General features: G+C 39.0%; 1 protein-coding gene across 1 annotated transcript in view; it reads left to right on the top strand.

Moving 5' to 3' along the window:
- Positions 1-1,113: 1,113 nt before the first annotated feature.
- The window catches only part of LRMDA (leucine rich melanocyte differentiation associated), a gene marked incomplete at both ends in the record, with an annotated part of 684,290 nt that continues 665,658 nt past the window's right edge, over positions 1,114-19,745 (top strand). The window contains 2 exon segments of the mRNA XM_082002385.1: positions 1,114-1,143; positions 5,590-5,690. Coding sequence (XP_081858511.1) covers positions 1,114-1,143; positions 5,590-5,690 — 131 coding nt within the window.

Raw genomic sequence — 19,745 nt, 5'->3', positions numbered from 1 at the left:
AGCATAGAACATGTATCCTCCGGAAACTTATTTCCCCCCACAGCACCTGCCTCTGCTTTCAGCAGGAGAGTTAGCAATAAAGGGGGAAGAAGAGCCAGAGTTTTAAATGTGCTTAGGCAGCTGAGGAGGTAGGTAGACAACAGGATTTAGGATCCAAGCCTAGGAAACCTAAGTGTTTTCTAAAGTGTCCCATAAAATTCTTACAGAAAACCTTCAATCTCCCTGCTCTGCATAACCAGTGATAAACTACCATCACGCCGTTGTTTTAATTAGCAAATTCTCATGCCCTGGAAGGATTGGTTTGACAGGTATTTCTGACAATTCCAAAGGCACTTCTGTTTTCCACGCAAATTACCCTATATTCTACCTGCAAAAGATATCTCCGTGGGGATATGGACCTCTCCTGTAGATCGCATGGGATCATTTCTGTGAGCCTTGCTTTACCGGTGACGTGCGTCTCTTCAAAGGCAGTTTATGCTGTACGCCACGCCCTAAGGGGCTGCTCAGCAGGTGGAAAGCCAGTCCAGGTGACCCTCCAAGTCACCGAGCTCCTTTTGGGGAATGAAATCCAAGCCCCGATTCCTCTGCCACTGTCACACCTCTCGGCTATCTATTTGCGTCATTTCTTCCCCGGGCCTACCCCGCCACTGTCATGACTCGGTACGCGGCAGCGGGCTGCCTGACGCTTGGACCGTCACTCCAGGCAAGGCATCGCAGCGGGCCTGGAGCCGCCGCCGGACGAGGACTCCGGGGCCCCCGGGCGCCGGCCCTCGCCCCACGCCGGCCCCGTGGTCTCGCCTGTCGCCTCCGTCAGCGTCCTGCGTGGGAGCGCACCCGTCCTGCCCCGGTGGGACGGTGCCGTCGGGGAGCCCGCGCAGGGCCTCAGGGCGACCAGCCCAGGGGGCCGGGGCGGCAGCAGGGCCCCTGCGGACCTCGCCGGGATCGGGGCCGCGGCGGGCGCCTCAGCCCAGCCACAGGTGGCGGCGGGAGCCCCGCGCTGCCGCCGCCCCCGCCCGCGCTTCCGCCCGCGTCAGCTGACTGCCGCGAGGGAGCGGAGGCGGCCCGGCCCGGCCCCGAACCCGTGGAAGCCCTGGCGCGGCCGCCCCCCCAGCCATGGCAGGGGTCGTGGTGAGCGGAGCCCAAGTAAGTGTCCGCGGCTCGCAGGGCCCGGGCGACCGCGGCCCCACCTGCCGAGGGCAGCCCGCCCCGAACGGCGCGTCCCCGCCCCTCCCCCCCCCCCCCGAACTCCACGCCGGCTCCCCGCCGCTCGGCCGGGGCCGGTGCTGGCCAGGGAGGGCTTCCGCGGGGTTGGGAGGGGGCGGCGGGCTCGCACGGGTCCCGGGCGTTTTAGTTTCCCGCCGCATGTAGGCACCGCGCCGCGGGACGCCGCTCAGGTACCGCCGCTCTCGCAAACGCTCTGCCCCGGGGCCGCCGCGGGGAAAGAGCCGAGGAGCCGTCCCTGCCCCGGGAGGCGGTGCGGCGGGGGGAGAAGGCGGGGCGGCCCCGGGGGTGTGCTCAGAGTCGCGCGCGTTGGTGTGTGCGTGTGTGCACGGCAAGCGCCCTTTCCTCGCGGATGGGTGACGGAGCGCCGGGGTGCCCGGTGACAGGGTCACTACTCTGCCACTTCTGCTGCGGCTGGAGCCTGCTCACACGCAACAGGCGTGTTCCTGAGGCTTTGCTGTGGGAGCCGTGCGGCTCTCACAGTCGACTCCCCCGCAAGGTCTGCAGCCGGCGGTGGGGCCCGGTGCTCCAGAGCGACCGCCGGTTGCTCGCGGACCCTGCCGCTCTCGGGTTTGAGTGGGCTGCGGGAATAAACTGAAGGAGGACTGAAATACGCCAAGTGTGGTGTTCCTGCTGAAAGTAAACACTGTGTATGTTTCGTTTTGGTTAAAGAGGGAAGTTGGGAAGTAAAACAAATCCACTGGCCTTTACCCAGTGCCTTACTTGGCTAATTTTTCTGGCTAAACATTGCTATCATTACTACTGAACCTGTGACTAAAACTAACAACATTTTTTTCCAAAAAAATAACAATGAATGAAGTTGTCTTCTTTTTGAAAATGGTTTGCCATTAAACCAGGGTGCTGCCCATCTAATTGCTTCTTTAATCTGGTCGCTATTTCTGTGTGGAATTCATGTAAATGTGTGTGTGATATGGAGGCAATTGGCTAATTTTGCAGCTGCTGCAGGAAACGGTTCCTATGGTCTCTGTGGTGCACTATGGCACTGAGTAACGTGCTGCCTTCTTCCCCTGAGCATGCCTTGAGCCTCTTCAAATAAAGCATATTCTTAATTTGGCTATGTGCCCAATGTGCAATCTTCTAACAGCATAGGGTAAAATATAATGCTCAACTGACTGGAAATATTCTCCAGATGTGATTCCCTTCAATGGAAGGGAATATGCAATATCTAGAGTTTGTGCGTGACCTATTTGGTGACATGCTTTAATAAAGATGTTCCTTTATGAGTTACTAAGATTACAATATCATTGTAAAATGATTGCAGAGATGAAATGATAATATTCTCTGAAACTAAAGCAGAAGAGAGGTGCAACTTCTATTGACTGGTTAACTTATATTTTAAATATTTTGTAAAAACATATTTTTTCCTGAATTATGTACAGTGTATTGAAGTGTCTGCAAGAATGTCTGAGATGTCCGTAGCCTATCTGATGCTGGGCTTTGTGGGAAACTTCCCGAGCATTTCAGTGGGATATTGAGCAGGGCACCAGTAATAAGAATGATTGACTGTGACCAGCCTGTATTAGATCTGAGTTGGAGAATTAGGCAATGGAAACATCTACATCCAGTTTTTAATCCCACATGATGCTCTGTGACTGGTACAGAAAAATCTAAGAAATCTTCTGTTAGGATGTGCCTTGCACCCAAAGAGCTGAGGAGTCTTGGGAAAAGTATGCTTGCTCTCATCTCTCAGTGATGACATCTCTGGATATGTACTTGAAAGCTCATACTCATTTGAGAGTATTTGAGACGGATGCAAAAGGAAGAATACTGAATTATGTACGTTTTGTTGTTTTCTAGTTAAATTATTTTGAACTGAAAGAATGAAAGCAAAGGGATGTTATTCTTCTGTTGTCCAGACTATTGAAGTCTTGTTTTATATCAGCATTGTTCAAGGATTAAAGAGTAGAAGAATGGGGAAATAGCTCTTGAAAACTTGTTTAAAAATGCTTATTGTGTGTTGCACTGCTGGCAGTTGCTGCTGTTCTTACAGTAAAGAGAGTTGTTGGGTATCTGAAGCAAGTTCATGTATGTGGGCTGTAGAAATCTGAAGTTGAATACACTTTGTGTATTTTGTGGAAAAATAAACCTATTTGTTTTAAGTTGAAAAAGGTGCTTGTACTGTGAGTGTGCTGAAGTAGACTTTTGTGGAAGTAAAATTTCTCTTACAAGGCCTCAGCACTAAGAGGTCATGACAACCATATTTCAACTGCAAATACGCCTGTGAATAATCTGTTTGTACCAATTGTGCAAATATATTTGTGTATTGTAACAGTTCAAAGGCTGAAGCTGTGCAATATTTTACGTATTTTGCCTCCTCTGTTCTCCAAAACACATTTGTATGAACTTTTTTCTTCAACGTCTGTTCTTGTGGAGCTAGAACATTTATGGCCAGTTAAGTTTCTGAAGCAGTGGGAATGCAGGTTAGAGTCTCTTGCTCCTCCTCCATCACTGCTCCCTGGGTGAAAAGCAAAGCGATGGCCTGTGCTCTTGCTGTGGTTGTAGTTGCTCAAGATAGTCTTGCACTCCTGGTGTTAATAGGCATAATATTTTAGTCATTTTTATTTCAATGTGTTACATTGGACTAAACGCTTAACCCAAAGTATTATTCTGCTGTTGCTGTGGTGACTTTGCAAGGGTTTTCAAGCATTAGTTTAAAGAAATCTACCCCTCGGTGAAGAATGAATCAATTCTTGTATGCGTACCTGCATGTAAGTTGTAAAGTGCGTTGTAGTTGTCTTGCATGAAATCTGGAGGGAAAAAAACCCCTCAAACCGTATTCAAGTCAATAAATTCTGCAAAATGGTTCATTTATGTCCAAACCATTAGGATGCCAACTGCCCAAACCAGTTCCTTTCCCTTTTGTCCTTGTATTTGCTAAAGTCATATCTATGTCTGGTAGCAGAATTTATTGCAAGAGCAGGTATGGTTTAACAAGGGGAAGAAGTTGTTAAACTGAGCTTCAAGCTACCTGTTTTCTGCTCGTAAAAATTATTTCACTGTTGTCAGCTTTATCTGTTGAAGTTATTGAACAAAATGAATTAAATGGGATGCAATATAGTATTATCAGATTGCAATCATTTTTGGATTGTAAGAGGCAGGGATAACTTGCAAAAGTACGTACAGTCAGTCTGTTCTGCAGGGGAGTCTCTATTTTAACAGAAAGTGAAATACTATACTGACTTTTTTGCATATTTTTCATCATATTTTAACATCTTTTTAGACTAATGGGATACGGTCTTGAAATTGACTATATATTAAATATTTAGATATCTCATAGATAGTGGTCTAACACAGTATTGAAATCTACTTAACTAGCAAGTTGTCATTTAAGGGCAACTAAGATTTCTTTAGCACAAAATCTGAAATGTCAGTGTTTATACTGGTATTTTGAATGCTGGGAGGATGAGCCAGTATAGGTATATAGAATTTGTGACAATAGGTTTGGCAGGCTTTGTGGGGATTCTTTGAAAAAATCAACCCAAAGACTTCTAAGACAATACAGCTGAGACAATATAAAAAGTTTAGCTGTTCTATTGTTTGTGTGTTTTCTGGAATTATCATCACTCACTTTATCCTGGCTAAAAAAAAAAAAGGAAATCTGAGTAGACTATATTTTTGCTGCCACTATTTCTTTCTGTGTTTGTTAAAGGTGGGTTAGATGGGCTGGTATGAAAAAGAGGAAAGATGTTCACAAGTATTTTGGGTACGAAGAGAAGTGTGGTATGAACATAGGTGTTGAAGCCAGAAATTTTTAAGACTTACACGACTGTCTGAAAAAACCTGCATGCTTGGTTTTTCAGATCTTGGGCAGCCCTCATGTTCTGTCCCTAGTGTATCACTGGGAATAATAATCTCCTCAAGGAATGTTTATGAGAATGGATTGACAGTACGCTGCGAATCCCTCCTCAGGCATTTCTGGACCAAACTGTCCAAAGTGCTCTTTTAGTACATTGTGTACTGAGAGGCAAACTAGAAAGTCCTTCGAATGCCTTCTCATCTTTCAAAAAAATTTCACCTGGTGTGTATCAGAATAGTAATACAAAGTAATGTTAGATCAAAGTACTAACAGTGGAATAGAAGAATTGTGATGTATTTGATCAAATTATTTTTACCTGAAAGCAGACAACACATTGTACGTAAGACTATAGATGTAATAAATATTAAGCTGATTGTATCAATAGGAAAATAGGATTGTGATAGATTCTGTAGTAGTAAAACAGATGTAACTTAAAGCTGTAATAAATATTTACTATATTGTGTGTTGTCATTGGATCATTGAGACAGCATCTGGAGAGGAAACTAAATAATCCACTTACAAAATGTTTCCTTTTTGCTTCCAATTCTCAGGTGTCCTACATTAGTCAAGACTGTGAAGAAATTCCAGAATTCCTAGGAAGAAAATATGGACATATGGCAAAAAGGCTAGATCTTAGCTTCAACTTGTTAAGGTATGTGGCAATATAAAGATTTTTCAAATGCAATATGGGACACCAATGCCAAAAATAGAACACTTAATTTTTTAAATATTTTTTTCAAGGTAGAAACATACATGTATGTCAGGTACATTTAGTTGTTATCAAGTGGGCAAAACTGTTTTGTAGGTAATGTTTGTCTCCATTTCTTGCACACCTGGGACACAAATAGCCAGGTGAGTCTGGAAATTTCTCAGGTTAACATAAATGATGCCCAATGAGGAGCTTACGGTTTGTTCTCTGCTCAAAATGGAAAACAAGCATCATTGCCTGAAGAGGCGAAGAATAGGATCAAAAGTGAATTGTTCTTAACGAAGATACAAGTAAGTGTGTGCTTCTCTCCCTTCTTTTTATTTGTAGATCTCTGGTTATTACCATAAATGGTTTGTAATGCTTTTTTCCTAGATAATGTGTTTTTGTTGTATGATTTTATTTTTGGTCATCTGTGTCATGAAGTGCTAAAACTAAGTGCAGTTAGAATTTATAAATAAATTCTAATTATTTTAATATATGGATTGATTTAGAATTCTATAGTATTCCCATCAGTTATTACAGTATACTTTTTCATTTAATCCTTGTGAGAGAGCCTGGTGAAGTTCAGCAGTGAGTCAGGTTGGCAACTCTGTAGGTAAGTAGGGAGAAAGGAATGGAATGTAGTTGTCTGTTTAAGATAAATCATAGTTTTTCAGTGGTAGGGTTGAATTCTGAGTTTTCCTTTTATATTTGAGGGTAAGCTTAAAGTCTGCTTGTGAGGAGAAAGATACATAAACGTAGTGTTCTGGTGCCTTGTTCTCCTGGGTTAACAACTACCGCTTTTAACTTACTTAACACTAATAAATGTTATTCTGAGCCACTGTCAACTCTGAAAGACTGAGTCCTACATGCAAGAGGTAGCAGAGCAAAGGAAGCACTAAACAGTCTGTTCATTGTTATCGTCTTATGCTTCTGGCTGATGACTCCATACCTATGGAAATTGTAATCAGAAGAGAGAATTTTACTGGGGGAGGGAATTGAATAGGCACTTTTTCATTTTGTCATGAAGGTAATTCAGTTCTGCTTGTGTATTCAGCTTTAACATCATCAACAAGAGTGTTCCTTCTTTACACCTCTGGAAAAAAAAAGTTTTTTTCATTTAATGCATGATTTGAAGAAACAGTTCCTCTGAGTTTGTTTTATTTCATAAAGTAAAATATTAACATTAAATCTAGATGTAAAATATAACTTTAAAACTTTAAATCTATGTTAAAAGACTTTTAGTCTTTTAAAGTTAAAGGCTTAAACTTTATGTTTTCATGAAGAGCTTTTTTTGATGAATTTGTGATGTATTTCTTGAATTTGTGTTTTCATCCCTTCTTTCATTCGCTACCCAAAACACTATCACTTAGCCTATTTTTTCAGAAGGAATATAATTTGGTTTTATTGGGGTTTGGGGAAAAAAAGGTGTGTTAAAATCTCTTGTGGAGAAGCATGAGAGAAAGTGCTAGTTTTTGGGGTGGCTGCAATCAACTTTGGATGTAAGATAGCTTGCTGTTGTAATGGTGTTACTTTTCGTTACAATACGATTCATTATTAGTTGAGTGTGTGTGTGTGTGTTCTCTGAAAAAAAAAAAAAAAGTAATTCAGCCTGTATTATTTAGCCTTTGCTGAAATACTCAACAGCTACCTGTTCTCAGTGTTAGGCAGTAAATAAGTACTTACCAACGTTTTTTAAAAGTTGTTTTGCATATAGGGTTTCTGTATCCTATCCTCTCTAAGTTTGGTTACTGCCCAAGTGTATTTGGGAAGGAACCATCCTCTTATAGCAGGTAATAAATTCTGTTTTGTAAAAGTGTCAATAGCCTTTCTGACAACATAACAATTACATTAAGAATTTAAGAAATTGAGCATAAGGGGAAGGCTTTTATTTTGTGGGCAGCAGTATTTGCAGCCATGTTAATTTGATATCGCTATCATGGGTGTAGTTGCATGGAGAGAAAAAGAGAGAGAGAGAGAGAGAGTTCTCCTTCTGTTGTAGTAACGTGTTCAGCTTTGTGGTCAGTTGGCAGCAAACTCTTCTTGCAAGACAGTGCTGTCCTTTCCAAACCAGAAGGTGTATGCAGTTGTAGACTCACAGTCTTTACTGGGCGTGTACACACACGCTTACCCACATAAGAGACTATTATCAGAAAGATGTATTTGTCCTGCATGATACAAATGTCACAAAACTTTTTTATGCAACTGATATAATGTAATACTTTATTGAACAATTGCTTTAGTGAATCGTATTGATTTTGATACCATTATAATGTAGATAACTTTGTTGCAAAAGACAGGATAGAGCCAGGTAAGTTACTTTGCCATTTAAGGCTTTCCACTGTAAATGTGTGTTTTCAGAGGCTTGTCCAGGTATACTGGACAAAGGGTGGGGAGACTGGCTGATGCCATTAGTAAAGTGGGAAAGAATTAGTCAAACGTGCTATATTTTGTGACTTACATGCAAACAACTTTTGCCAAGCTTGTCCCTTAATAACATATTCCGAGAGATGTGTTTTTCTGGGAAATATAACTTGTTTTCTACAAACCAAGGAGTTTCTCAATGCCCTCCCCCGTGTTTTTAAAAAAACCCCCACAACTTGTTGAGTTGATACACGTTTGGAGAATAATTTTTAAAAAATTAGACATATCTTCCAATTAATTATTGGTTGTTATGGCACGTCTGTCATCTTTTTTTTTCTGCAAAGAAGAGTAACTATGTGGATTCAATGTTCTTATGTGTGGTGGTTTTGTTACTCAGCTTTCTCCCATTTTTTTTCTTTTTGGGTGTGACGTAAGCATAGGAATGTACACAGGACCAGAGAAGTAAATTGGAGGAGGGGAGGGTTGTCATTAGTTCTTATGTACTGTAATATAACACAGAGGAATAGAATATAACACCATTTTTTTCTGACTTCAGAGCTTTTCCCAGGCTAGAGCCCTTTCCTCTCTATTAAAGAAAAATTAGGGCCTGTGTGGATGCTCAGTTATCTTTGCATCACATGTGGTAAATCTAATAACAACACTTGATTAAATAATAACAAAAAGTTGCTCTTTAAAAGGATTGTCTTTCTTGTTTGCCTTTTTCTAAGAACTAGACTCTCTCTTTGATTACCCCGAGCGATACATGGATCCAACTCTTTCTTCTGGCGGCCAAAGCAAAGTGACTGTTAACCAGTCACAATGGTTACATGTCTCCCCTTTTCCCTGGGAGGGAAAAGAAAGATAGAGGTGAATGGCAAAAGGGAACTTTTTATGGGGATGTTGGGAAAAAGGAGGAGTAACAGCAGTTTGTTGTGTATGGGGCAAAGGGAAGAACTGGTGTGTCCTTAAAAGCATGCCAGTTGTAATCGGCAAGATACGGTGCCACTGGATTGCCCTCTGTTTACACCTCTGGCAGACGGAAATCCTTCAACCCCAGACCACTACAGTCCACTTGTGAATTATTTCTTCTCATGCTGTTTTTCTTACAGGTTTTGTTTCAATAGTTTCTAATGTCTTTTGTTTCCTTTTGGGACTTACGGGGGGTTGTGAAGAAGATGGAGCCAAAGTCTTTTCAGATGTACAGCAAAAGGAAGAGAGGCAGTCGTCACAGGTTGCAGCAAGGGAATTTCCAACCCTTTGAAAGGAAAGGCTTCACAATGAGAAAGGTTGAGTGGAAGAGGTGCCCAGAGAAGCTGTGGAATCTCCATCCTGGGTGATATTCAAAGCACAACTGGACAAAGCCCCAAGCAACCTCATCTAACTTTGAAGTCGCCCTGCTCTGAGCAGGGGATTGGACTAGATGACCTCTAGATGCCCCTTCTGACCTAAATTATACTATGATTCTGCAGCTTTATTGGTGTGGTCATCATAAAATGGCCTGAGTTGTAGCAGCTCTTTTGATTTGATATTGGTAGTAATATTCAGCTATTCTAGAAACAAACTATTTACACTGTGTATTTTCAATAATAATAAGGCATGTTTCAGGAGCAGAGATGGTTTGCTTTGGAAATCTGCTCCTGAGTATCTCATGATAATTGTATTTGATAGCCTTCCCTGATAATAGAGTACTGTAAAGGCTATTATTTTGTTTCATAATAAGTGGAAAGCATTCCCAGGTTCCCATTTAATGAAAGCATACAGTATGGGAAAGAAAGTCATTGATGTGCCAGTGTTAGTGTTACTGGGAGGCTTTGCTGAAAAGGATTTCAAGGGGGAATGAGAAACTATTGTTGATCACTGGAAGTTAAAGATTTCATTGAAAGAAAAAAAAAAGTAAATAATAATCACTGGTGAAGGAAAGTAAGTAATAAATAAGTAGGAAGGATATAATGTAAGTAGAGAGTAGAGATTTGGATGAAATACAAAGATTTTTTTCTTTTTTAAAATGCATCTTGCTGTCTTGTGGAGAGGGAAAAAAAGCCCACAACTATTCAAAGGTTCTTTTATTTGTCCTAGATAACTTTGTGCCAAATTTCTCCTTTCACATTAAAGGCTAAATGCACTCCAGTACTTGAATAACAGATGTCAGTGTTTTTGTACAAATAGGTGGCATGCTTTTATAAATAATGCCTACAGTTCAATTCACAGAGAAGTCCGTCTTCTAATTTTGTCCTCAGTAGTTTTAAACATTGTGAATTGTTTTCCTTTTTCTTACAGAGATTTCTTCTGGGTCTAAGGTATGAGGTGAAAGGGAGAGTGAATCTTTAATCTTGGCCAATGACGGAGGATTAATCCAATAATTGTGCTCATGGAGATACAGATATCTCTTCCTTCTCTCTAGGGTGCAGATTATTTCTGCTAGGAGCAGAAATAATTTGTATGGTGTGTGCTTGTGCATATTTTCCACTGTCCGATTAAGAGGGTGTATGTATGAAAACATCCCCTTGAACTTTAATCCTAGTCTGGAATGTTCCTCCATGATTTATGAAGCTGAGGCTTTGTAATATCCTCTCTATGGACTAGAGATTGTTTGTTTCTCTCTTCTGCCTACTGTTTTCTTGCCTGTGGGAATATGCAAGCGGCAGCTTGAAACTGGGCTTCAGTTTTATAGGGCATGTTCCTTGTTCCTCTTGGCGAGTTGAGTATGTGAGAGAGAGTTTTTGGTTTTGGGTTTTTCTTTAATTCTTGCCACCTTCCCAGTCTGTGCAGCAGTAAGACATGCAGAACAGGAAAATGAACAACAAAGGGAGAAATGGAAATAAAAGCCAGAATTCAAAACAAAGTATGACATATTTTTTTAAAAGCCTTTAGACTGATCTTTATAGCATTTTAAAACGTTGAAGGAAATGCACTATTGTTAAAACTTTTTGATGGTTTTATTTATAAGGTAGAAAAATATTTTCACCATAATTGGGTAACTCTTAATTGTAGCAATCGCATATTTATCAGTGTGAGGGGCTGTTATTAATGTAGCTGTCATGCACAAACACATTTCTGCATTAAATCCATTTAGCATGTGCATTATTCGGTCTAGAATGTCACCAGGACATCAAAGCCCCCTTAGGCATAAGAGCACAGTGCCCTGCTGTGGCTGCAGAAAGGGCTTGATCAATAAATGTAACATGTTAATGCAGAGCAAATAGAATAAAAGATTTCTCTGACAAGACATGAAAAATCACCTTGTGGCAGCTGGCATGGTGATGCCATTTCAGCGGAGACACTAGCAAAGTTGATCTGACAAGTAAAGAGGAGAGATGATGGTTATAAGGTGCTTTTGTTTCAAACTTCTTTCTTGACCTGTCAGGTTTTGAAGGAGCCTGAATGGCCCTTTTTTGTCATGTGAAAATTGTAGTCTTAGGCAGTTATGAAGCAGTTATCTCTTCTCAAATTGTGAATGCTGCTGTTTAATTGATTCACTTAGCATTTGAAACTGTCACGCATTAATAATTGCTAAATCCTGTAGATACTGCTCCAGTGTGTCATGCTTAAATGTGTAGTTATCAGAAAATTAATATCCTTAATGAACCGATGCTTTCAAACTAGCATTGCATGAAATCTCTTTTGCCCTTTCATTTGCTGAAGGTATATCAGCCAGGTTTCAGAGGAACCCCTCCCGACAGTTATGTGGTTTTATTTATTTATTTCTTTGATGCCCGACAAATGCCAGCTTTGCTTTGGGTACATAGTGTGCTCAATGACAATAAATACAGTAATTATGCTGGAGTTAGTAATTAACATAATTATAGTCAATTACGACAAATACAGTGCAGAGCTAAATAAATGAGGATGAGAAATTAGCAAGCTAATTGATTTACCTTACTTGCTGCTTTTTCTTGCAACTAGCGTTGCAGGTTTTCTGCAGGAGAGAGAGTGTTGTCTACAAATGACTGATTGTGTTTTGAAATTATTCTGTCTTATGGCTCTCACTCCTGTTTCTTTTATACTGTGGTGAAGAGGATTGAAATACGGGGTAGTGGTTAGAAGGAGAAAGGAGCTGCTGTTCTGTCCTCACTGAACACTGAAGGAAAATGCATGTACTTGCTTTAATTTTGGATGCTTCTTACAGGGGAAAAAAAAGTCATGATTGTTTACAAACAAAACACATTGCTACAGAAATTTTTGTCATATATTTTAACCCACTTAGATGTGGCCTGAATTGCCTAAGAGACATCTGTCTATCTGTTTGTTTATTGACGTTAGAGAGATCTGCACAGCACTGGATAGCTAAAGAAAGAATTCAAATTGTTCAAGTAATCCAAGTGTGTTGAAACAATATGCCCTTGTTCAACCATCAGTTTCAATAATTTAGAACCATTGGACCAGTAGAGATGCATAGTATCATAACATTTGTGCACACTATAATTGCCTGTTTTGTCTCAAGATGATTTATAGTATGTTGTCTGAAATAAGTGTATTGGAGCTATGCAGTTAATTTGTTTCACTCTCCCTGTTTTTTTGTTTTCTTTCAAGCAAGACCAGAGTTTACTATGTGAAAAGAGAATTAATATGTTTAAGTATTGAAGAATTTGTATTGCCTTTTAAAAAAAAAAAGATGTTTAGTAGTAGATGAAATTTCTTTCTTACTCTAAGAAAACAGAGGTTTACAGATGTTTGCAAATTTTATGCTTGAAATAGTTCACTGTTTCAAGGTAAATGGAATTGTATTTAGAAACTTCAACAAAGAGATAGTGTTTTCCACAGCTAAACAGGCTGAGATGTATAAATTCTCAATAATTTTTTTTCCTACTGTTGCAGTAATGTATCAAGTTCAAATGAGTAGTTTTGTAGTTTGAGGTGGGTACTTAGTTTACCCACAACAGATGTCCTACAGTAAGCACAAGATGCTGTTTTTTTAAGTAATGTTGAAATGTTGTGAATGTCTGAAAACAAACATACACTAACACTGCTAAGGTTGGTCATTCTTTAGAAGCAATACCATTGGAAATCAATTTGCTAAATTAAATATTTATATACAAGGAATCATTTAAATTATTTAAAATTTACAGATGTAATGGTCTTTCAGATGAAGTTTTACATGCTTATTAATCACTATGGACTACATTATGTGTAATTATCTTTCTATTAAAACAACCATGAAATAGTACCCTACAAGATGGACTGAAGTCAAGTGTGATGATGAGTTCACTTTCTACATGGGTAATACCTAGCGAGTTATATAAGATAAAGTTTTATTGGTGTATGTCTATTGTAAAAATGGAATGAGAGTATTACCAGTAACAAAAAGTATTTTAGACTTCAAATATTAATTCTACTTTTGATAGTTGATAGACAATCAAAACTAAATCTACTCCTTGCTCTCTTCTTCCTCTTCTTTTCTCTCACACCATGCCTCCCCTTTTGAAAAGTGGCATTTCAACGGGAACCAAATGTGATCTGGGTAACGTATAAGGAAAACTCCCCACACTCCCCTTTGAAAACTTTGAATAATATTAAAAAATACTATGAAGATATCCCTTGTCTTGCATACAATAGTCATGCCTGTGTTCTGTTATTTTGTCAACTTTAAATATGAGTATTGAATATTTGCCTTTACAAAGTATTATCTGTGTGTGTTTTTGTGACTTGTATATTTTCCTGCTGTGTCTTATTTATAGTCATTGATTTATTGTTGATATGAAGGGGACCAATGAATGACTAGTTTAAAAAATATCAAATTAAGGGCTTATGGTATCTATATTCTATATATTTCTATTCTATATATTCTATTCTATAATTCTATATAATTCTGTATTATATATCTATATTCAGCAAACTGTGCCAAGGATGTAAGTTGGGTTTTTTGATGGGTAAGTTATTTTTCCAAACTCAGTAATATGTAAGGACAAACTTAAGAGTATAAATAGTTGTATTTCAATCTTGTACTGGTGGCTGTTATCTTCTTTATTCCCAACAGCCTCTCTTTTTGTCCATTGATCCTTGCTTCACTTTTTATGGCCCCATAGTCACTAACGGACTGTGAAAACACTGTAGTGTATATACCTCTGACCCCCAGTGCTGGCCATTATCCATTGATTTACTTTATCTGACAGATCAGAACATAAGATTATTTTCTGTTCTGCTTTTCTCAAGAAGGTTTAACATTGTGGAAGGGTTGTCTTGAGAGTGTATCACATGGCAGAATTGGGCAAAAGCTTGTTACCGGAACTTTTGGTGGGGGGTTATGTGTTCATATTGTGTAGTGGAGAATTTCTGGGAGGATTACTAGAGCTGTTAAATTTGGTAAAAATGTTAAACATGCTGCTCAATTTGACATGAAGTAAAATAAGGTTGTGAGCTTGAGCTGCTACATCCTTAAATATATTTAGTGAATATTGCTGTGATGGATGATGAAAGTCGTTTGTTGGGGTTTTTTGTGGGTTTTTTTGTGACACCCATCTCTAAAGGGCTGTTGTAATCATGCGTAAAGGTGAAATCTCTGCTCCTGAACATAGGTGAGTAACAAACTCCTTGGACTTGAACAAGAGATCAGCTGTCATATTAAGCATCCATTGGCTCAAGGCTGTTGATAAGACCTTTTGACTGAGGTGGAGCATTTCCTGGTGAACTTATGTTTGCATCACGTCGTTTTCTTTGTGTTTGAATGAGCAGGGAGTGAACTGCTTTCTCTTGATCTGGTTGCCTTTGTGAGGCTGAAGCTGTTTTTTGGAGTGATGTTGGAGGCTAAATTCACACAATCTGCATACCTGGAGGTCTTAATGACTGGCACAGTCAATCCAGTTCCTCTTGTGAGAACTGTAATCAGTCTTAAACAAAAATTAGTTTTTGTTTTGAATTCCATTCTGAATGACAAGAATCTGTGTCAGATTGAGAGAAAATCAGTTAGATAATAAATGGAAGACTACTGCAATCTATGGAAAGTATTGGCATTTGGAAGACAAATAGTTTGATGCACTTGTTTTGGCTTTCAAAGAATGTCAAAAGATTGCAAATAATGTCTTGGTGACTTCTCTACTTTTTTAAAGGGTATTGGGGGTTAAAAAAAGGGCATGATAAAGAGCATATTATACGCGTAATAATCAGATGGACCATTCTTACTTTCTGACTTCCTTAATCTCTCTTACTCTAAAACAGTATTTCCTCATCACTGCTGTTGTGAAACAAGCATGAAGGACTGCAGAAATAACTGTTGTCTGAGGACAAGGAGCTTGACTGAAGGGAAGAACCTGCATTAACCCTGGAGCTATTGTCTCTGTCTTTTCCTCTGTTTTTTTGGAAGGTATCTTCTTTTCTCCTTAATGCAAAGCACAAGATTCCCAACATCTAGTTGCAGATGTAAAGAACTTGACTAGTTGTGCTTACCAACCACTGAGTAAGAAGGGTCTCTGTCCTCCCATGTTCAACAAACCTGCCGAGTGGTTGTGGTAGAAATAGCTAGTTGGCATTTGGCAGGTAAAATCCTTACAAGGTTTCTGTTCATGCATTGCTTGTTTGTTGTATGTTGTCTAGTGTAGTTTGTGCCATTTTTGAGATCTTGCATTTTACATAAATATCTTTACATAAGTTATCTTGGAGATGATTTTTCAGTTTAAAAAGACAATCCCCAAACACTTAGCTCATGCAAGTGTGAAGAATGTGTATCATAGAAGTGCAAAAAGGCCATGCATTTTGCTTGGACTCAGGAGCCAGCATGTCAAACCAGACATGCTATACAATAATTATACTGCCTTTAAGGTCATAGTTAATGCAGTTTTATAGCTCAGTTGCAGGCTTTACTCATGAACATGGCAATCATGTGAAGTTTTATGACTTTTATTTCTGTTTTTGGTTTCTCCTCGTCTCTCTTTTTGACCATGCTTGCCTGAGTGAGTTCCTCACTGGTAGTGTTGGAAGATCATTTCCTTTCTTTATAATTTCTTCTCCATTTTTAACTTAATTTACCCACTGAGTCCATAAGTGGTAGCAGTGAATGTACTTCATGTAATACAGCCATAAGAGTTTGTTCATTTTTAAAACCATCTCATTGCTCGTGTTTGTAGGAACCCTTGCTATGGTGAAAGACTATAGAAATAACATTTAACAATGTGATAAAAATGAGAGATGCAAAATATCTAAAGTTAGGGCATAGTTTACAATCCATCCAAAAGTCAGGGAAGTTGATAAGCTCTTGCAAACTGGACCAAACTTGAACAGCTTCCTTTCAAGTACTTAAGTCTCTAACGTTTTTCCTGTGCAGTTGGTATATGCTGTACTGGTAGATAATAGTACTTGCATGCGTGCACACTTCCCGTTCATTTTTTCAAAGAAAGCATAGCGTGTGTGGGATGATGTTGTCAGTAGTAGTTTACTGGCATTTAGTACATATATGCGCACACAAAACAACGTCTTATATATAAATATCTTTATAAAGGCATTATACATATATTATATACATTATATGCATAATATGTAAATTATATATTTAATATACAAAAAATTGTGGGTGATACTCTAGTATTTGGTCTACTTAGATTCAGCACTTGTAATAGGGCTTTGTCAGTGATAACCTTCTCAGCCTGGAAAGAAAGAACATACTACTTACAGGTTACTAAAAAAACCTGATACAACACATCAGACATGGTTGATTGGGAGAGATAACTGACCTTGGGGGAACTGGACCAAAATGTGAGCAGTCTTGGAGTGAAAAAGTACTTAAGTAACAAGAAATTACAAATTTCTATCTCCCTTTTGATTGTTTTATCCAAACCTACCTATATTCTTACAGGTTTTGCTGTTTTTAAACTCTCTACTTCCTTCTTCACTCCCTCTTCCATAAGCTCTCAGAATTACTCAGTATTGGTCTTGGCATCAGCTCTTATTGAGGCTGTTGTGAAGAAAGTTACATCAGCGTGGTGGTGTTAGTCCAGTGGTCACTGAGGCACATTTCAGATTATGAGCTGTTTGTCATAGATACCAATTTACTGTGTTTGGGCTTGGTAAAAGTCAGGCTCTTGCTGTGTTGATATTGTTGCACTGAAGGCTAGAGTGACAATGTTTGGCTTATTACCTGTTAACTCCAAACTTGATTTCTTATTTTTGCAAAAGGAGCAAAGGTATTTAAAAAATTGTTGGGGATGTTTCGGCGGGTGGTGGATTTTTTTTTCTTTTGTTATTATGAAGCTTATGTGCTCAGTTCTTTCAGCTGATTCCTTTTAATATAATGTATTGGATTGATGCAGCCATTTTAAGTACAAATGCTCAGTCCTTAATTTTTGAATTTACATTAACCACAATTTTTCAATGGTTGCTTTGCTGAATGTTAAAAGATGGGGAATATACATAGTTAAAGAATACTTAATGATATTGAAAATGTGGCTCATACTTTGAGCCAACTCTGCATTTCCCATTTGGCAGGTGAGCTGACTGCTGCTGCTTGTTCCGTGTGAATACGCCCGATGGAAAGACATCATAGTGTTCAATGTTTTTAAATTTCGTTCAGAAATGTGAGCTGCCTTTCCCTTAGAATGTTAATTTATGGTCAGACATGCTGACAGGGAATTCAGTTTATGAATTTAACAGAAAAGCTACCTATTACCTACATTTAATAGTTTTTTAAAATAATTTCCAACCATTAGTTTGAAGATCAAAGTTAGCATATGTATTCTTTGTAAGAGAGGCATGTACTTGTGGTGACTTAAATGATTTCTTTAGTAATTAGTTTAGATATTTATTCACTGTGAGGACTTTTTTTTTTCTTCTTATGATTTCAAGACCAGGTTATTTTAATTTAATTCCTTAGGTTTTTGGGAGCATCTAGTTACCTACTTAGAACAACGGAGCAACTTTTTATGACCAGGATATGGCTAATGAAATTTTATTTTGGTGACAGTGGTTTAAGGTTTTTATTCATCTATTTTTGGTCTCATTCTTTTTGTCTAAAAAATGCATTTCGTCTGTTGAGTGTAAAATCTCATAAAGTACAAGGAAATGCAGCAGAATAGTCCTCAAACTGTTCTAGATATGAAGTCCAAGACTTGCTGCAGTGCCATGACTCTGCAAGGCCATGTGACCACATAAACACTGGATGAGGATGCTGTGGTTTAGGCTCCTAGGACTTTAAAGACCTTTTAGCTAGAGAGAAAAGATGAAAACTTGACCTGATTATGTAAGCGATAAACTACTGATTAGTTTAAAGCACTTAAAGGCTGAGAGAAAGGTGTTCTAGATGTGCCAAAGATTAACAGTATATTGAATATACAGAAAACTCTGCTTCCAACACAGTTGTGTTAAGATAATTTGACATTCCAGTGTGTGGATGTTAAAATTGCTGCTGCCCAAGGATCGGAACACTTTCTTTTTCTACCTATTATCTTGCATTTAATATACTTTCTATCTTGGACAGTGAAGTACTTTGGAATAGCACAGAAACAGTCATGTGTGAAGGTGATTATGTTGGAATGGCTTTGGGAAAAAATTGTCAAATACTATGTTTTCTAAGAAATGGAAACTAGCCAGCTAAGTGAGAGGCTGTGTATATGTCCAGTTTACTTCCTTCCCTCACTCTGTGCCTTTTTTTTCTTCCTCCCCGCTGCCTCCACCTCCTCAAATCAGCAGAAAGCTGCTGAAGGTGCTGCTAAGAGATTTGGGTGCAGGTGCAACGTGAGGTTCTTGCTTTCTTGCAAATGCTCTCTTTTGTTCACTGTGTTGCTTGAAATCAGGAGCCAGGAATTAGCCAGCTCAGCTGTTTCTGTACAGTATTGGTTCCAGTTCTACCAGGTGCACAATTAGTAAATTGTCTTCCTGCCTAAGTGGGGAATGTCAGAAGGTAGTTCAATTTCATTTGCTGTTAATTCTCTGGCTTCCTTTAAATAAGTCATATCAACAAATGGTCTGTTACTGCCACTAATAATAGGCCTTTTGAAACGTGGACATATCACTAATGAGAATCTATCTGAACCCATTTAATGCAGGCCACTACTTTGCCACTGAATTACAGACTCTGCTCACTGCAACCACAGGTGGTTTGAAACAAGAGCTTCACCTGCATTTAAATGACTAAGCAACAGAAAAGAAGTTTCTAAAGTTAAGGAGACCAGTGCTTTACTGTAGATTTTGTTTTGACCATCGTTTTTCTGGCTTTCTACTAATTGGTAAATGGAGGAAGAGAGGACATATGTCTGTATTGAGCTAAAAGTGAATGGGTATTTCTTTGTGCATTTTAGTGCAATAGATAAAAATCTTGCTTGCTGTAGCCCTGGTATTTTAAACCAAAGTAAAAAGGTGAAGCCAGTTCTAAGGTATTGTCTTGCACTTTTTTTTCATTTTTTTTCCTGTGTGTGGGCAGATGTGCACTGGAAGCAATTAAGACTAATGTGAATGAAAAAGTAGCAGGAGAAACAGCTCAAGATAGCTGGTACTTATGAAATTGATACTTGTATTTACAGCATAGCCTATTACTATCATATAACCTAGAATGAATAAATAATTCCTAAATTGTAGCAGATACATCTTAGCAGTAGGTGGAATAGTGTCAGAATTGGTCAGTAAGCTTCATTGTACTTTGTATATACAGAATGTTTCAGGTTCTGTACCTTTTGTTTAATGCATTATGAGGTCATATCTAAAACAGATTGCCTGAATGATTCCTTGACTGCAAAT

Source organism: Phaethon aethereus (assembly GCF_964289735.1).
Source record: "Phaethon aethereus genome assembly, chromosome: 7".
NCBI classification, from domain to species: domain Eukaryota; kingdom Metazoa; phylum Chordata; class Aves; order Phaethontiformes; family Phaethontidae; genus Phaethon; species Phaethon aethereus.
Note: the sequence above shows the minus strand (reverse complement) of the source record. Positions and strands in the feature narration are given on the sequence as shown.